This window comes from Nomia melanderi, chromosome 7 (assembly GCF_051020985.1).
Source record: "Nomia melanderi isolate GNS246 chromosome 7, iyNomMela1, whole genome shotgun sequence".
NCBI lineage: Eukaryota > Metazoa > Arthropoda > Insecta > Hymenoptera > Halictidae > Nomia > Nomia melanderi.
In genome coordinates, this window is record NC_135005.1 from 18225091 (window position 1) to 18242342 (window position 17252).

The 17252-nt window shown below is 38.7% G+C and overlaps 3 protein-coding genes and 1 long non-coding RNA gene across 7 annotated transcripts; 2 read left to right on the forward strand and 2 right to left on the reverse strand.

Moving 5' to 3' along the window:
- Window positions 1-134: 134 nt before the first annotated feature.
- Window positions 135-2823, reverse strand: LOC116425055 (ribosome assembly protein METTL17, mitochondrial). Its single transcript, XM_031972250.2, has 10 exons — window positions 2672-2823; window positions 2402-2513; window positions 2080-2233; window positions 1637-2009; window positions 1400-1559; window positions 1183-1326; window positions 1036-1110; window positions 803-941; window positions 581-719; window positions 135-503 (listed from the first exon to the last, which is right to left on the reverse strand). Exons 2-10 carry the CDS (start codon window positions 2444-2446, stop codon window positions 182-184), a joined length of 1551 nt encoding a protein of 516 aa, XP_031828110.1. The 5' UTR covers window positions 2447-2513; window positions 2672-2823; the 3' UTR covers window positions 135-181.
- LOC116425054 (solute carrier family 53 member 1) lies at window positions 2532-7390 on the forward strand. 2 transcript variants are annotated; one of them, XM_031972249.2, is made up of 12 exons: window positions 2532-2676; window positions 2771-2882; window positions 3245-3398; window positions 3470-3729; window positions 4010-4271; window positions 4356-4531; window positions 4619-4720; window positions 4781-5018; window positions 5082-5276; window positions 5339-5508; window positions 5596-5729; window positions 6871-7390. In XM_031972249.2, the coding sequence occupies exons 2-12, from the start codon at window positions 2814-2816 to the stop codon at window positions 7109-7111; spliced, it is 2001 nt and encodes a 666-aa protein (XP_031828109.1). In that variant the 5' UTR covers window positions 2532-2676; window positions 2771-2813; the 3' UTR covers window positions 7112-7390. The 2 variants fall into 2 exon arrangements, with proteins under 2 accessions (XP_031828109.1, XP_076225453.1); XM_076369338.1 differs by lacking the exon at window positions 2532-2676 and having other exon boundaries at window positions 2735-2882; window positions 5360-5508.
- Window positions 5990-8220, reverse strand: LOC143174735 (uncharacterized). Its single transcript, XR_012999003.1, has 2 exons — window positions 7344-8220; window positions 5990-7278 (listed from the first exon to the last, which is right to left on the reverse strand). It is a non-coding gene; the product is annotated as an uncharacterized LOC143174735 (long non-coding RNA).
- Window positions 8130-17222, forward strand: LOC116425182 (uncharacterized). 3 transcript variants are annotated; one of them, XM_076369339.1, is made up of 8 exons: window positions 8130-9871; window positions 12282-12890; window positions 13339-13572; window positions 13656-13722; window positions 14137-14298; window positions 14384-14489; window positions 14772-14869; window positions 15008-17222. In XM_076369339.1, exons 1-7 carry the CDS (start codon window positions 9781-9783, stop codon window positions 14862-14864), a joined length of 1362 nt encoding a protein of 453 aa, XP_076225454.1. In that variant the 5' UTR covers window positions 8130-9780; the 3' UTR covers window positions 14865-14869; window positions 15008-17222. The 3 variants fall into 3 exon arrangements, with proteins under 3 accessions (XP_076225454.1, XP_031828408.1, XP_076225456.1); XM_031972548.2 differs by having other exon boundaries at window positions 14772-17222; XM_076369341.1 differs by having other exon boundaries at window positions 14402-14489; window positions 14772-17222.
- The last annotated feature ends 30 nt before the right edge of the window (window positions 17223-17252 follow it).

Consider the following 17252-nt stretch of genomic DNA (forward strand, 5'->3'; position numbering starts at 1 on the left):
TTTCAGAACTAATTAAAGTAACGTTTATAAGTATTGTATAATAAGTATAAATAAGTTTGAAAAGGAAACAATTACATTTATTATTTTTATTGTTAAAGAAAACGGGCTCTTCAGTGATATAAAATGGCAAGGTGTGTAGTTTCATCGTGTCTGTATTTTAGACTTATTAATTGTATATCTGTTAATGTTTATTTGGATCATTCGATGGTAATACATCAGTTTCCTCTGTACCCGTTGCTTCTTTTCTTTCCTTTTCATCCATCAGTTTTTTTATAAGATCAATAACTTCTTCTATTTCCATAGTTTCTTTTATTCTCTTTTCATCGGCAGTTTCTTCTATTCCCTCTTCATCGACAATTTCTTCTATTCCCTCTTTATCGACAGTTCCTTCTATTTTCATTTTTTCTCGCCATTTATCTGCTTCGGTAATTTCTTTTGTCTTCTCCGTTGTAACAGGTAAACGATCGCCCCATTCGCTACTTCTGGCACAACGGTATGTTTGCCTAAAAAATAGGAAATGTATTAATTTAGTACTACACACGCATCCGAATGCATCGATTAGAATCTGAAGGACACAGACTTCCCGTTCTGCCATGCAGTGAAAACCTGTTCGTGTAATTCTCCAGAAGCTGCACACATGCGGCATATAGCATGCTTCGAACGTTTCAACACTTGGTTAATAAGTCGAGGCCAGTTGTCGTCATTTTCTGAACGTTTCTCTACAATTGAATACTTAAAAATGAATTACAAGTAAAAGTTTCTTTCGTCATTTTCTATTTTAAAATGAATATTTATGTAATACCTTTCTTAAGCACTACATACGAATATCGTTCACGTTTGTATTCAGACGTTTTAGGAATAGGTAATGTTAAATATACAACCTCGAAATTACAGGGAAGTTTATCCTGTAAAGATCTGGGACATGTCAAGTCATGTGGACACTAAAAAAATTGTATGATTATTTCGTACTTTAAATGTGGAGACTTTTTCAGTATGCTTCAGAATTGAACATATGTACATATGATATGTACTTACAGGCGAAAATACATGCACACCTGACTCATCCTTTTCAGTGTAATTAAGTATAAAGTCTCGAGCTTCATTGATTATCTATTTAAAAGTAAGTTATTAATTATTAAATTGATAAAATGAGTAGATCAATTATAAGAGAGTAAATTTTACCTCAAATCCAACTTTTGTTCCTTGTTCTACAATAATTAGATATCGTGATGTCTTATCCCAAAGTTTCTTGATCACTTCAATTCGTGTTTTTTGGTTTGGTAATTCAAGTAAGGAATATGCACTCACTACAATATCATAAGTTGGCTATAACACAAAACATATGTATACGTACAAAAGTTATCAAAACGTTTTATCATATAATAATTTGTGTTCTTACAACTGGTGATGCAGGTAAAAATTGTCTGTAGAAAATATATTTAGATGTAATATGGGGTGTAGCCCTCTTTATAATATATTCAGACAGATCATTCATATCACCAGAAACATCAACACAATAATATTCCATAATAGATTTAACCCAGAAGTAAGATGCTGCCCTAAAAGAAATTCAACTTGTATTTTTCACTACTTTTGTTCATATCAATCAGAGAATAAGTAGACTCGCATGTCTTACCACATGACTGTTCCAACACCAGAACCAAAATCAAACAATGTTTTAGGTACAAAATCAGTATCTCTATGTTTAATTTCATTAAAGATTTTGTACAGAACAGTATATTCAGGTACACTTCTGCTTACTAAATATGACAAGCCTGTATGCCTATCATATTCAATTGGCGCCCAATGATAAACAAGATCCTTAAAGAGTCTCAAAGCTTTTTGGTTATGCTGTAAATCTTCCATACTTATATCTTGTTTAAGACGATTTTGAACTTTTTTTAATTTAATTTCAATGTCCTTCCCTTCAGGTGGAGCATGTCTTCCTTTTAAATATAAAGCCATCTTTTGTCCACTTGTGTAAATTGATTTTATTGGTATAGATGTATCTTAAATAAATATTTCTTTTAATATTATTTAATATTTATGTTGCTAAATATATTTTTACTTCTTTGTTACCTTTTAAAAGTATTCGAATTACATCATAAAGCCATTTGGGATGTTCTGGTACTCTGGGCCTAATTATACCTGGATGAGTTCTGTGTTTCATTTCTCCAACTGATATTTTATCAAGTACAGGCTCTATGACTTGAAATTTATTCTTCGTTGAATACTATTTAAAAAAAGGAGCACAGCATGTAAAATTAACTTAGAATTCTTTATTAGACTAATCAACCATCAATATTTTTTAAACAAACGAAATCACTCGAAAATAATACTAAAGTTTTTAATTGCTTAGCACTACTCTACATTAAAATAATAGTATTAATTGTTTAATTACCCATCGTAATTGTTTGTATCTCGCGAATGTTAGTTTTGTTGACATAATGAACAATCTTATTGTTTTTTGTCAATTGTTTCCGATGCAGATTACTTTGGAACAGTGGACCTATCTATAATAAATTTACAACCAAAAATATCAATTACTTTTTCCAATAATTATAGTAACAAAAACTGAAATGTGATTGTGAAATAATTTTAAAACGTGCATTATATCATAAGTACTATGCGGTGTTCATAACCTGAATGAATTTGTGTACAATGCAAGTACCTTTCGTAAGTTCAATTTGTTTTTCCTAAAATAACTCGTTATGACTTCTCTTGATGAACCATTTATTCTGATACCTGTACTTTACTGTATTTGTTAAAGTACGGGTACTGCAATCATCGAACAATTTAATTCCTGAACGAAAATGAAGTTCGCAGAGCATTTAAGTGCTCATATTACACCAGAATGGAGAAAACAATATATAAATTACGAGGTAAAACCGAAAGTTTAATGCTTAAGTTTTACTATAATATTTAATATCTTTTTATCGAACCTCTCAGCAACAATATTTTTTCAATGATACTTTTCCAAAAGTTAATTATTATTTTTAGAATTATTTTCTATTTTTTGTTAAATGTCTTTTTTTGGTTTTTTATTAAATTTTAAACCTCAGAGAATATTGCAGAGAGAGTTTTATGTTAATATTTTTTAATTATGGCTGAAATTCTTTTGGGGAATTGAACCTTATCTCATGTGCTATTTAATGAGTTAATATGCCCATTAATTAGTGATTTATAAACTTATTGAGTACTCTGAAAGATATCCTTATATTGAAATAATAATATTGTTACACAGGAAATGAAAGCTTTGCTCTATGCAGCAGTAGAGCAAGCACCATCAGCAGATACAACAGAATCGCATGTATTGGAACGTTATTTTAATAAGTTTGATGACAAATTTTTTCATTATTGTGACAAAGAACTAGCAAAGATAAACACATTTTATTCTGGTAAGTTACATCACATATATCTATGTTCTTTTATAGTTAGGAATTTCTTATAACATTATTTACTTCTTTAGAAAAGCTGGCAGAAGCTACACGAAGATTTGCAAGTCTGAACAATGAATTAAGCGAAATTTTATCAGTCTCTGAGGATAAACAGGGGAGCCGTAAATCTCGTTATCGTAATAATATTCTGCACAAAAAGCCAGTCTCAGCACGCAAACTTCAGGAACTAAAATTAGCTTTCTCTGAATTTTATCTGTTTCTTATTTTACTTCAAAATTATCAAAATCTTAATTTCACTGGATTCAGAAAGATATTAAAAAAGCACGATAAAGTATGTACAAATGGATTGTACATATGTAAGGTGTAGTATGTAATTTACACAGCCCTGTTTTCATTGCTGCTGGTCTAAATAAGGACATAACTCTTTTAATATAATTTGAAAGGTGACCTACAGAAGTCACAAGGTAGATAGGTATAAAATGTTATTGGTGAAAAAAAAATCTTATATGATGTACAATGAAATTAATAGGGATGGTCGTATTACATAGTTCACCCTATATGTGCAAATGTATATTCGTATTATTTAAAGAAAAGCTATTGTGTTATTTCAGCTTTTAAATATAGAACTTGGGGCAAAATGGAGGGCAGAACATGTAGACACAGCATTGTTTCATACACACAAAGATATAGACAGACTTATTGCCGAAACGGAAGCATTAGTTACTCGGGATTTAGAACAGGGAGACAGACAGCGTGCTATGAAACGTTTAAGAGTACCTCCACTTGGAGAACAACTATCTCCATGGATTACATTTAAAGTTGGAATATTTTCTGGGGCTTTCGTTGTACTTCTCATAGCAGTATTACTGTCAGGTGAACAACTGTTTCTATAACTGTATCATAAAAGGAATTGAAAGCATCTTAAAACATTTATTATAATTTGCTCTACTTTTATAGGTATACGATATAAAGATAATAATAACTGGCGAGTTTTATGCAGATTATATCGCGGACCACTTCTCATTGTTCAGTTTTTCTTCCTTATGGGAATAAATGTGTATGGGTGGAGATCTTCTGGTGTAAATCATGTCTTAATATTTGAGCTTGATCCTAGGAATCATCTGTCCGAACAGGTTGTTTTCAGTCATTGATATTAGAGTAGCATACAGATAATCATTAATAAATTATTAATTATGTATTCACGACCAACATATTTTCAGCATATAATTGAAATGGCAAGTGTGTTTGGGCTTGTTTGGTCCTTATCAATATTAGGTTTCCTGTACAGTGAAACATTAGGAATACCACCATTTGTTCAACCAGTAAGTTTTCGTATCAATCAATTAAACAGAAACTGTAAATAATTAAATTATTGGTTGCAGATGTTATTATATACATTATTAGCTCTATTTTTATTTAATCCAACAAAAACTTTGCGACACGAGGCTAGATTTTGGGCGCTTCGAGTTATGGGAAGAATATTTTGCGCCCCCTTCTTTTATGTCGGCTTTGCTGATTTTTGGCTCGCTGATCAGTTGAATTCCCTCCACACTGTTTTCTTAGACTTCCAGTATTTTGTGTGCTTTTATGTACAAAACTCTTCTTGGACTAGTGTTACAGGTGTGTAAACAATTATAGCATGATCTCAACAAACTTTTATTTATATAATTATATTTATTTTAGACGCAGAAACTTGCATAATGCGAGAACTATCGATGAGACCATTTGTGGCTTGTTTACCAGCCTGGTTTCGATTCGCACAATGTTTGCGTCGGTACAGAGACACAAAAGAGGCCTTCCCCCATCTTGTAAATGCAGCGAAATATGCTACCAGTTTCTTTGTTGTAGTTTTTTCATATCTACATTTGACTAACTCCAGTAAGTTTTAATTGTCAGCATGACGCGAGCCTTAGAAATTTCTTCATGGGATCTTCTTACAGAGTATTATGTGATGTCGACAGAGAACCCTTATTTTTATCTGTGGATCACCGCAAGTATAATGAGTTCTTGTTTCGCTTACACATGGGATGTGAAATTGGATTGGGGATTATTCGATAGCAATGCGGGAGAAAATAAATTTCTCAGAGAAGAAATAGTTTATTCTTCTCCAGTAAGTTTGTCGTTATAGTAGAAAGCAGCACCATGATCTTTCTCAAGCCAGTAATTAAATTTTCTTTGCATTTACATTGTATTGCAGTACTATTATTACTTTGCTATAATTGAGGATTTTATACTTCGTTTTGGTTGGGCATTTTCCTTGTCTCTAACTGAAATGGGATATGTACATGCAGATTTGATGGTCTCTATAGTTGCTCCATTGGAAGTGTTCAGGTATGATTAAATTAAAATAACATCGCTGTTAGAAAGATACATATTTTTTTTTATAGCCTTTACTGTGCATGCCATAATGTAAACACATACGAAGTAATTTATATTGCACATTTTTGTGTACCGTATAATTTTCAGTGCAGCTTAAAATATATTTTTGCTTGCATGTTATTAAAAGATCAGTTAACATTTCAGTCACACCTGGCCTACTCAAACATATATCTGCTGAGTGAAACTAATAAATTTCAATAAATAGCACGATGTAAACAGATTTTATTGTTTATTTCATTTTTATTCCCTCATACATTTTATAGGACAAATATACCTTTCATTATTTTGATTTTTCTATTTACTAAATGTGTACATGGTCTTTCATTTTGTTTTATTATTGCTGTACCAGTAATCAAAAGTCATTCTACTAAAATATAATAAACAACATTTGGAATATATCATAAATCATCTTACTAATCAGTTGATAGAAGATACAATTGGAATTACTTTCGTCTCGAAAATGAACATCTAGGATCAAATAGGCAAATACTACAACGTAGGCAAATCCCAAGCAGGTCGGGATATCTTCATAGGACTTTCTAGATACCAAGAAGAAAGACAAAGAGCCAAAGACGGTAATGCACCTAATGGATCGAACGAACGACGAAGTCGATGACCTCAAGAAATTCCATGATCGTTGAAATTAGCATTTTCTAACCGAGAGATTTTATTTTTCTATTTATAACCTCACGCGGTATGTTTCATACGAAACACTACATTCTCATTCATCCTACAAGGTTAATTATTTATTTTCTGTAGATGACACACTAATTTGCATGCAAGCAGTTCAGCATGAATTAAGCTTTCGACTAATGATACAAGTTCAATTAAAATCAACTGGCCGTTACATCCTAAATGTTAATAAAAACCTTATCAAACGTTATTACGATCACATTGTTTTTATTCTACGCAGTAAATATTCGCTCAAAACAAACGATTTCCAATGAACAATTAATTTTCAGCCATCCCATAGTCCAATCTGCAAATTTGTTTCGTTAATACGTTTGACCTGAAGTTATCGTACATATAAATGTAACAGCCAATTATCGATCGCACGGATCGCGGGAAGTAATCGTTAGTCTTTCTCCTGCAGGAGATTTATATGGAACTTTTTCCGCTTGGAAAACGAGCATCTGAACAATTGCGGGAAATTCAGAGCGGTTAGAGATATATCCGTTGCTCCCGTCGATTGTTCCGATCAAACGCAAATTTTACGAATGATGGATGCAACGGACGGCGTGGTGAACAGAAAGAGAAAGCAAAAATTAACGGAGAAAAGCAAACCACGTGCTCTCTCGAAAGGCGAATCATTGATTTGCGACGTAGACACTTAAACGACATTTCTCATCTTATATTTCGAACTAGAACAACCTGCCCCTATTTGTACAAATAATTTACTTACTTTGCATTCGTTCAGTGCCTCCTCGGCATGTACAAAAAGAATATTATTTTCTGACGTCGAATGCTGGTTATGCCCACCTTTTTCAAACCTAGTCGAAACCTGTGTCGAAGTTCAAATAAATTCAGGCATCGCTTGACGGAGGTTAACGTATGAATATATATTACCTGTTAAATGTGAAATATGCATAATTGTATGAATGTTGTATAAGATCGTTGGATATTGTTTAATAATCACACTCGTATATTCGAATCGTTTAACGATCGTTGAACGCGGGAATAGTGAGCATCGAGAATCGACACTCTCGAGGCGGTTCGAGATAATCGATGGGACGATTCGTCGATTTATTCGAATTTCTTCGAAATACGTAATGTTTATCACAAACTGTACCGTGAATAAAGTTATTTTAATGTTTTCCTAATGAATCTTTATTGCTTCGCTCCCTTTATTAGAACGCTATACCTAAATTCGGATAAAAGAAGGAATATACAAATATACCAATAATAAGAGTATTAACCAGTTAACTGTAGAATTTAGTTGGCAAAGATGCCTCTCAGTCACCACTCGATTGGTGCATCAAAATTATAAAATTTCGTATTTAACATTAGGTCTTGAGTAATCTGTCGATACGTGAAATGTGGAAATAAAATACCAATGTCCCCCTTACTTTATGAATAGATTCCTCGTGAAGTTAGTTTAAAAAAATGTCATCTATATCTCATAAAAGTAAATTGAACATTCCTAGCGACAAATTTTTTGAGTGCAAAGGGTTAAAATATACTCTACGCGCATTCGTCCTACGTTCGACGAGCACACGCTCCATTTTTTTATTTTACTGAAAACGCAGGTTTTTCCAACTGAATTCCACAGTTAACTGGTTAATCGAATTATAGTGACTCGATTCGGTTGGGGGTCACCGGTGACCCCCACGGCATTCAACATTAAAGAATCGACCGTTGCACGCCTCTGTTGTTACACGAATGCCACGGGTCGGCGATTTAACGGTTTGTCAGCGGATTCCCCGCGAGTGTTCGTAAGCGGATAAACGTATTAAGGAGACGTTCGCCCGCGGCGGAGCGTTTCAGTTAGAAAATAGAAGCGGCTGACGCGTGTCAGCGGTTTAAAAACGAGCGCACACGCCTGTGTACACGTATTTGTTATAAATTTTAGCCCGACACCGTCAGTAAAAATGTTTATCGGCGTTCGCGGCCCACGCGAATCAGCTCGGAACGCTTCGGCCGGAGAGGAACCAGTGGAAAGAGCGTGCCACGTGCGGACACGTTGATAGAAACCTGCCAGATATCGAGCGGAATTAAGTTGTTTAGCGAAAAGCTAGAGTTGGCGTCAACAATTTTCATCGGCGTTGGGACTGTCCGCGGTTTGGATTATCAGTCGCCGAGCGACCAGTGAATTATCGGAGCGCGAAACCGTAGCTTCGTTTTCCGGCTGCCAGGCAAACTGTATTACACTCGAGATTCGTTTATGAAGTTTTCTATCAAAATCGTGTCAATTCGTTTATGAAGTTTCATGTGAAATTCGAACGAGTAACGTAGCTGTGTTTTATATATACTTTGGGGAATATATTTTCAAGGTTGTAAAAATGATAATTTATGTATTAAGGATTGTTTCATTCGAATTACTAATTGGTACGAGTTATACTAATTTGTAAGTTAAAACGACATTAAAGACTTCATTCCCTAGTTTCACGAAGAGACAACTTGCTTTTACACCGTCAACAACTAGGTCGAAATAACAATTGGGTTGACCAAGTAAGACTTCTCTATCCGATACTACTAAAACGACGAACCCTTTAACACAGAGGAACCCACCCCCTGAAGGTGATAATCGAGTCAGAAACTTGTACTCTAGAAAAGAATCATCGAATATTTCTGAAACGAAACGTATTCAGAGTCTATAAGAAAGGCTCGACCTTGAATAACCAAGAAAAATACTTCGAAAGCTTTAATTCCACGAACATCGAGAAGAACCAGGAAACGCCCAAAAAGCGACTTCACGCGTGGACTTCTAACTCGATTATCGGGTGAATTCGCAGGCATTAAGGGTGTTCCCCAGAACGAAGCGAAGAGCGCCATCGACCGGGACGTCCTCGAGGTAGAATGTCAGCCCTCGTAAATCCTGTGCCTTGCGGTGTGTAAGTACAAGGCGATATACGGGGATTATCGGGTGAATTCGTGGGTCATCCAACGCGTTCCCCGTCGAACGAAGAATCTACTCAACTCGGGCATCTTCCAAAAAAATCGTCCATTCAGAATCGAACTTCAAGTTCCCGATCGGTGGCTGCGAGAAAAGGGAGGAGACATTCCTCGAGCGTGGAAAAGAGCAAAGGGCGGGCAGGGACAAGAGGCGTCGCGACTCGTCGCAGAGGAGAGGCCGAGGAGCGTCGGTTCCGTTGGCGTCGGTAGCCGCGCCGGTGGAAAGGGTAATGGCGGTATTGATTGGAAGCGGAACTTGACCGCGCAAGCTCTCTCTGTCTCTGCCCTCAATGAAATGACGCGCTTACATATGGAACCACGACGGACGGGACAACGATAAAAACCTGTGGATACCACACCTGGCCGACACCTGCCAGTCGCCGCGGTGACGATGACACCGTCCCTCTGCACCTGCACATGGCTGCTGTTACCCTGTTGCGTCCTCGTCACCCTCTCCATCGGCGAACTAAAGTTTTATCGAGGTGAGCGTTTACCGTCCCCGCGGATCAACTGAAAAACATTCGCGTTTTCGGGGGTAATGACACACGACGCCCGTACTATCGCCGGGATGGTACGCGGCGCACCTTCCGGTTGCCGCATCCTTCGTGTCGCATGCCTTCGCTTTCCTTCCCCGAGACTTTCTTCGTTAACGTTGGACTCGGCGAATTTTATTTGCGCCCGTGCCACGCTGCACCACCTGACGAAAGAGGGAAGGTTGCTAATTACGTGTAGCTTGGTAATGTTATCTCGATTTTTCGGCGTCGACGTGTTTGCGAGCTCGTGACTGACGTGTTGTTTCTTGCGTTTGATGATAGTTGCAGCATTAGTTAGAGGGAGGGCAGTGTTTCGGTAGATACTTTGGAAACGTTATCTCAGGTTTCGAGTATGCAGATGTTTGTTTTGGAATGTTTAATACCGAGGTGTTGTTTCTTGCGTTTGACGTCGATGGTTATGGACGAACGCGTGAAAATAGAATGTACTTGTCAATGTTGCCCGGTGATAAGATTATGTCGTGATTGCGAACGTTGTTGCATTGATACGGTAAAATGTCGGCTCTAGGAGCGACGCGATTCCCTTGGAAACTGTTCCCACTCGGGGAAACGTCTCCGTAGTCTTTCGCTGTTTCTTCGATATAGGCTCTTACATCATCATTGATCGACGATGCTAACGGTGCAGTTGGCTGACGGAGTCATCGCTTCGCCATTCCTCCGAATAACGCGAGGGTTCACCGTGAATTCGTTGACATTTAAACGAGCGAATTGATTTATTTCCAACGGAGAAGCACGTTTGCGTCATTCCGACGTGAAATTCGACGTTCATTTCTACAGGACTTTCTGTTGCGTCCTGTTGTACCGGTTGTTATCTCGGTTTCGTCAACTTGTCTCGCGTTTATCGCGGTTTCCTCGATTCGCCCGTTCCATTGTCAGTGAAATTAATCTTCCCTCTTATCGGTGGAACCCAGATATTCCTGTTTTCAAGGAAGTTCCGCCGTTTCGCGTCGGTTGGCGTCGGTTGGCGACTGCATATGGTTTCGCGAGCGTGTCCACGGGCATTAACACGGGGCAAGGGTCATTGGCGAATCAATTTAACCCTTTGCGGTCCGAAGTGCTCTTGGTTTCTCACTTTGAGGTTCACGTTGACGTTAGTTCGTTCGATTGCAGCTTAATACGACGCTCTATTTATTTATTCAAGAATATTTGGGAGTCGTTGAAATGTTACCTTTAAATGGTACAATCGCGATACTACGAATAAATATAGAAAAAATTGTTAAAATGACTCGACATAGGACTGCTAAGGGTTAAACCAGGAACGAAGGGAACATTGCGCTTCGATGGCGTTTCACGCGAGAAACGTCCACTGTTCTTTCGTTGGAATTCTGAACTGTTTAAATGCTTCGTAATTGATTGGTCAGCGATGAATTCGCCACGCGAATGTTACGGAAAGTAACTTTCCTATTTATCAATGAACGCTAGGAGATGTTTGCCCTTTTTCCCTTCGATTCGCGGGGGAAGAAGGTCAGTCGAAGTTGACGGGAAACTTTGTTCGAGAAAAGTTTCGCTTGGCGGAGGGGATGTCGATGATTGTGCGCTCATCGGATCGTTGTGATGCACAGAGCGCGCGTAAATAGCAGCAGCACACAGGAAATCCACATACGGGCTCCTACGATAGTATCAGGAAGTAGACCGATAAGAGATATATATGTTAGTTTGGACAGTATATATATATATACAAACTGGATTTACAAACACGTACCCTTTCGTTTTCTTCAGTTCGTTTCTGTCTGCTGCGAGAACATTTGGAAGTCAGAGGTTTCCGCTACAAGAGATTGAGTAGGCTTTTCTAGAAATTATAGGACAATCATTAACAAAGTACCCGTTCAGTGGCAAACTTCTGTAGACAGATTATTATTTACCATCGTTAAGATTTTATCTACCGAAAGCATATTAACAGATCTCTCGATAACCCTACTATATCAGAAAATAGTTAAACCTCTTCTAAACGATAATCCTAAGAAAAGCCATTGAAAACTCTTCAGTCGCTAATGACTAATCTTTAGAAGACCAGATATCAAATAATCGCCAACAGATACAACGTTAATCATACAAGACAAAGTTCCCATTAACTCTTTGCGGACGAAGATTCTTTGAAACGTAGAAAACCTTCAACAGATGAAGCTAAATTATATATTGATTGCTTACATAATAGCAAAAACAGAAACTACGTAACAATCCCTTGCTGTCCGAGCGATTAAATCATTCGCCTGCGACTCGGTATTCCAAATACGAACATTTCATCTCGCCGAAATGTCGACATTCGTCCGCAAAGGGTTAAAGTACCAAAATCTTATCCTCGATTCGCTGCAGCCAAGATGACGTTGCGATCGTTTCTCAGATGAGGTGCCGGAAGCATCGAAGAACGCGGTGCTGAGGCAGCTGATCAAGGACGCGGAGTTCCGGCTGTCCGTGTTCCTGGCGAACCAGGCGCACTGGAAGCAGATGGTGCTGGACCGGCAGAAGACGAGGGAGCTGTTGGAGGCGTTAATGAGCAACGAGCCGATCAACGAGATGCCGCGGGAAAGGCAGCGCTACCTTCCCCTGCACCTCACCAAGTACTACCCGCCGCCCGAGAGGAACAACCCCTACGACAGTTCCGCGGAGTATCCCAGCTTCGAGTTGCCTTACCTGCCGCTCAAGGACAACATCGAGGAACCCGGTCTCCCGGAGAACGACTACGAGTACGATCAGGACGAGCTGCTCAAGCGTCGAGCTTACATCGACCGGGTGAACCTCGCGAAAGGGATGAAGAAGCTGTTGCCCGTTTACCAAGAGAGGTACGGGGAGCCGCCGAGCAGCGAGAACGACGACGACAAGATGCAGGAGTCCCTCGAACCCGAACCGGACTTCACTTTCAAGATGGACGACTCGAACCTGGCGGAGAGACACCCGTTCGCCGTGAAGCCCAACGATCCTAGGTACTACCAGGACGGTCCCTTCTCAACGGGTAGGTTCCGCTTGTTTCCTCTATCTCCTGTAATTCAATGAAACATGAAACAGTTAACCCTTTGTCGGAAGTTTTTCGTTAGAAATATTTCAACGTTTTCTGATGTATATGATTGCGCTATGCGCTAGTTGTTCTGGAAAGTAAAGACTTGTGACCCGTGAACTGAGTAAATATTATTCCTCTGCAATCAACTATTATACTTAAAAGGAAACATATGCATAACATATGCTTAGAATTGTTCTCCTTTTCTAATAAATCATTAATGACAAAGTAGTCGTATCGATCAGAGTTGAGAAGGAAACCAAGGGGTGAACACCATGGTTGTTAGTGGCGACTGAGAGTCACCTCCCGAGTGCAAAGGGTTAAGTGTAGAAATCGGTGGTCATCATTGCGAATGGCTATTGTATCGGATAGTTCTTAGTGTTTTGACTTACCGATTGTTCCACAGGAGACGCCGATCGGCCGAATATAGAGGTTCCAATGAGAAACGAGACGAAGCCGGAACTGGGGAACGAGAAGATCGGGGAGCAGCACAGGATGCACGAGGAGTCCGCGAGGAACGCTGACCTGCAATTCAAGGACACTTCGATGATCGTCTTGCCGGAGCTGGAGCGACGCACGGGCTACAATCCTTTGGTTGTGCCAGTGAATACTAACTTGAACAATGATATATACTTCATCGGTGAGGAAACGTGTCCGAATTATAAGATAAAGATTGCTCAGGGAACGCTTTTAACGATGCGGATCGATTCGTTTCGTTTCCAGCTATCGTTGCCGGCTGCAGTGCGGCCGCGATGTTCGTTCTTGTCTTGGTAACATTGACCTGGTGCAGGTAACCGACATTACGAACAGCAGATTATATGTTCTACTCTATTAACACGTTCACGACCAGCGTTCGTTTCGGCGGACAGTCTTCGTAGATCGAATATCTCGTTAACTAGGTTCAGGGAACGCGTCTGTTTGGCGCAGTTTCACCTAAAACTAGACCGTAACTATCTACTTTCGACACTCTAATTTCAAGGATATATATTAACGAGTATCAATTTGGGGACATTAAAGGAAACTGTAGAATAGATGTCCGTGAACCTAGTAAATGACCTCTACGAAATGAAAATGAAGATCAGGAACGATCTCAGAGTAAAACGCGCGTGACTTGATTTTCATTGCGCGAGACATGTTCACGTTTTCGTGAAGCTGGTCGCGAATGCGTTAGCAGATGCAGCGAATAACGCGCCGATTTCCACAGATTGAAACGGGGAGCTAAAGCTGCAGCGGACATAGAGTACCCTGCGTACGGTGTGACAGGGCCGAACAAAGAGGTGTCGCCTTCCGGAGACCAAAGGCTCGCGCAGTCCGCCCAAATGTATCACTTCCAACACCAGAAGCAGCAAATAATCGCATTAGAGAAGTAAGTGGCTTAGCGGCAGTGTCACGGTAGCATTTAGATTAGGCCGACGCTTGATAGGCTAGGGTTTAAATGACTACTTGTGCAGTCGTGTTTCTGCGTCCAGAGATCCAGGCTCTGTTTCTGAAGCAGAGAGCGAGGAGGAGAACGAAGAAGGGGACTACACCGTCTACGAGTGCCCGGGATTGGCTTCTGTGAGTTGCCTCTTTCCGATTGTTCCGTTTTTTATTATTCCATTGTATTGTGTATCGAGAAAAGAGAATATCAATGTGTTTATCGTAGGATACGATTGAATTCTCTGTAGATATTAGATTTCTTTCGAAGGTTATACGATAATAATGGAATATGTTAGAATATTATCAAGTTGTCCGTAGATATTGTTTACATTTATTTTTGGATATTATTTTTCACGTCTGTGAAGTATTCTATTGATTAATTTCGCGAGATTTAAAGTCACATTTGATTTTTAATTAAAGACCGGTGAAATGGAAGTGAAGAACCCACTGTTCCACGATGACCCGACACCAGCAACACCAGCACAAATGAATAAAGAAGAGGACCACATATAGTTTGAGTAAATTACGAGTAACATTTAACACCTTAAAATACGTTTTTTTTTTCCCCCGGTGCTTAGCTCACTGTTAATGTACCATATCGGAAAACATTTATCTATATATTGAGTGTATACAACTTTAATATTTATATGACGCAGGAAGTCAAGATTGTAAAGTTAACTAAGGCCGCCTGACACGGGGGATGACACTTTTGCGTTTTCAGCAAGGGATTTTACCAATGTGAAACGATGATGAACGCTACGACGTCGTCACGGACTATCGTGTTTGTTTGAGAACACACCATGACTTTTTTAACTCCATGATGTACTATAGTTTGTACTTTCATAGGATGTATGGTTAGCCATACGGTTGACATTATTTTTCTACACACCGTTACTGACTTGCAACATAGAGTACAGATTGGAGGACATATTTTACTATCCACGTTCTAATCTCACTTGTCGACCATCAGATCCTGATTTCCGTGATCCATCGATGATCCAACGAATTTTCAACTATTCAGTTTGCTCTTTCGATCTTGTATCACGATATCGCCATTCGATCGTCGGCGGATGAAACCTGTTCGTTTCACCGATAGGATGGTGCCGAAGGTAAATTTATTTCACCGCTTCGACGTTCGCGGGACGTGCTACGGGAATCACTTTGATAACTTTATAATTAATCTGCTTACAATAACGAAATAGCGTGTGCAAACTTGTATCTGGTCCACGGTGATTCGTGCGACGCACCGATCATTTTCGTTTAGAAATTCAAACGGTTTTCGAACGATACGAAATTTCGCAAATTCTTTCATTAGAGTATTCTTCTTATTATTTTGAAATACCCAGGGAATTCAAGTAATTTCGAGCGCATACTCTTTCCGGAATACACGTAGTTTATATGTGGTGTCATAATCATACGAATTTATATCATACGATGTATATCCGTTTAAGTTCGATGGTTTCTCACGAGGAGGAGAAGTAACGTTGAAACGGCGAGGACGACTTAAGAGAGTACAGCGAAGTGCGAGGGAAAGAAATATTTTACGTGTTGATCTGTCGCAATTAACGTTTGATTTCGATAATCGTTGTGTCTGCGTTCCGCTTTCCGTTTTGTTGCATGTGCTGATTACGTCCGCTATTGTTGCTGAAACTTTCCATTTTTCGGGCAAAAGAATTCTGTGTGTGTATATATATTTGTTAGGAAAGACCTGGCCCTTTAAATATCGACTACTATACATATGATATATATATACATACATATATATATATACATGATTGATTGGCTTGAAGCGATGATACGTATTTTATTTTTCTATGATACTTATAAACTGTTAATTGTGAGACAGTTCTATGATGGAAGAGCCTATTATTGTAACCGAGATGACGAGATATAGAAATGACTATTTATTTTGACAAACTCGAAGCACTTACATGTAATTTAGCGCCGACTACGGCGAACCTATCCAGAGCAAGGATTACACTACTTACACTTTTCCAGTAATCTGTCGGATACTACAAAACGAAACGTAACTTCCAATGACTTGTCTGTCTGGAGAATCAATCGTGCTACCCCTGGCAGTTCATTGTTTCGAAAGTTGTTCACCTTTGACATCGGTACGCTACCGATCAATTAGATTGACTTATCTATCATTTCGTATACAAATCAAAATAACAGATTTATCGATATTCGAAACGTTTCTTCATTTTATATCTGTACACGCGAATTTATTTGACAATTTCCCTGAAAAGTATCTTCGCGATTTCGATACGCGAAACGTCTCGACACTTGGAAAATAAAAATGTCTGGTCGTTCTAGGTGTTAACCCCTTGTCAATCTTTTTCCTCTTCGAAACATTGGAAACGATGAACATTTTCTTACACGCTTTGTACAGTTTTCGTTCAGTGTACAGAATTGTTATTTCATGCACGGCGAAGAGATAAGAATCTTTATTATTTATTATTTATTATTCATTGTCCTGAATTATACGAGACTCTTTGCTAGGGGTAGCGAGCGAAAGGTTGATACGGGTCAGCGGCATGAATTTATCGTTAGCCTTTCTATGCCTTTACAGCACTGCATCGTCTATTAAATGAATTCGTTAAATTTTATAGAAGGGACACTATGGAAGGACAATCTGTGTACAAATAGACTATTGTATAGTGATTTGTAGCATGATTGTATGTGTCGTGAGCTGTAGCATAGGCGCAATGAAGAGCATTGCGATTCATGTTCGCGGTATGTTCCGTAAATGTATACACGTTACCACCGTTATTTTCGTTCTTCCATTAATCCGAAACTGGTGTAATATATATATAAATGATAAATAATGTATTATTATTTTACTAAATAAATTGTTTATTTTGTAAAGAACCCTCGTCCCGAACTGTCTGTCGCGTCTCG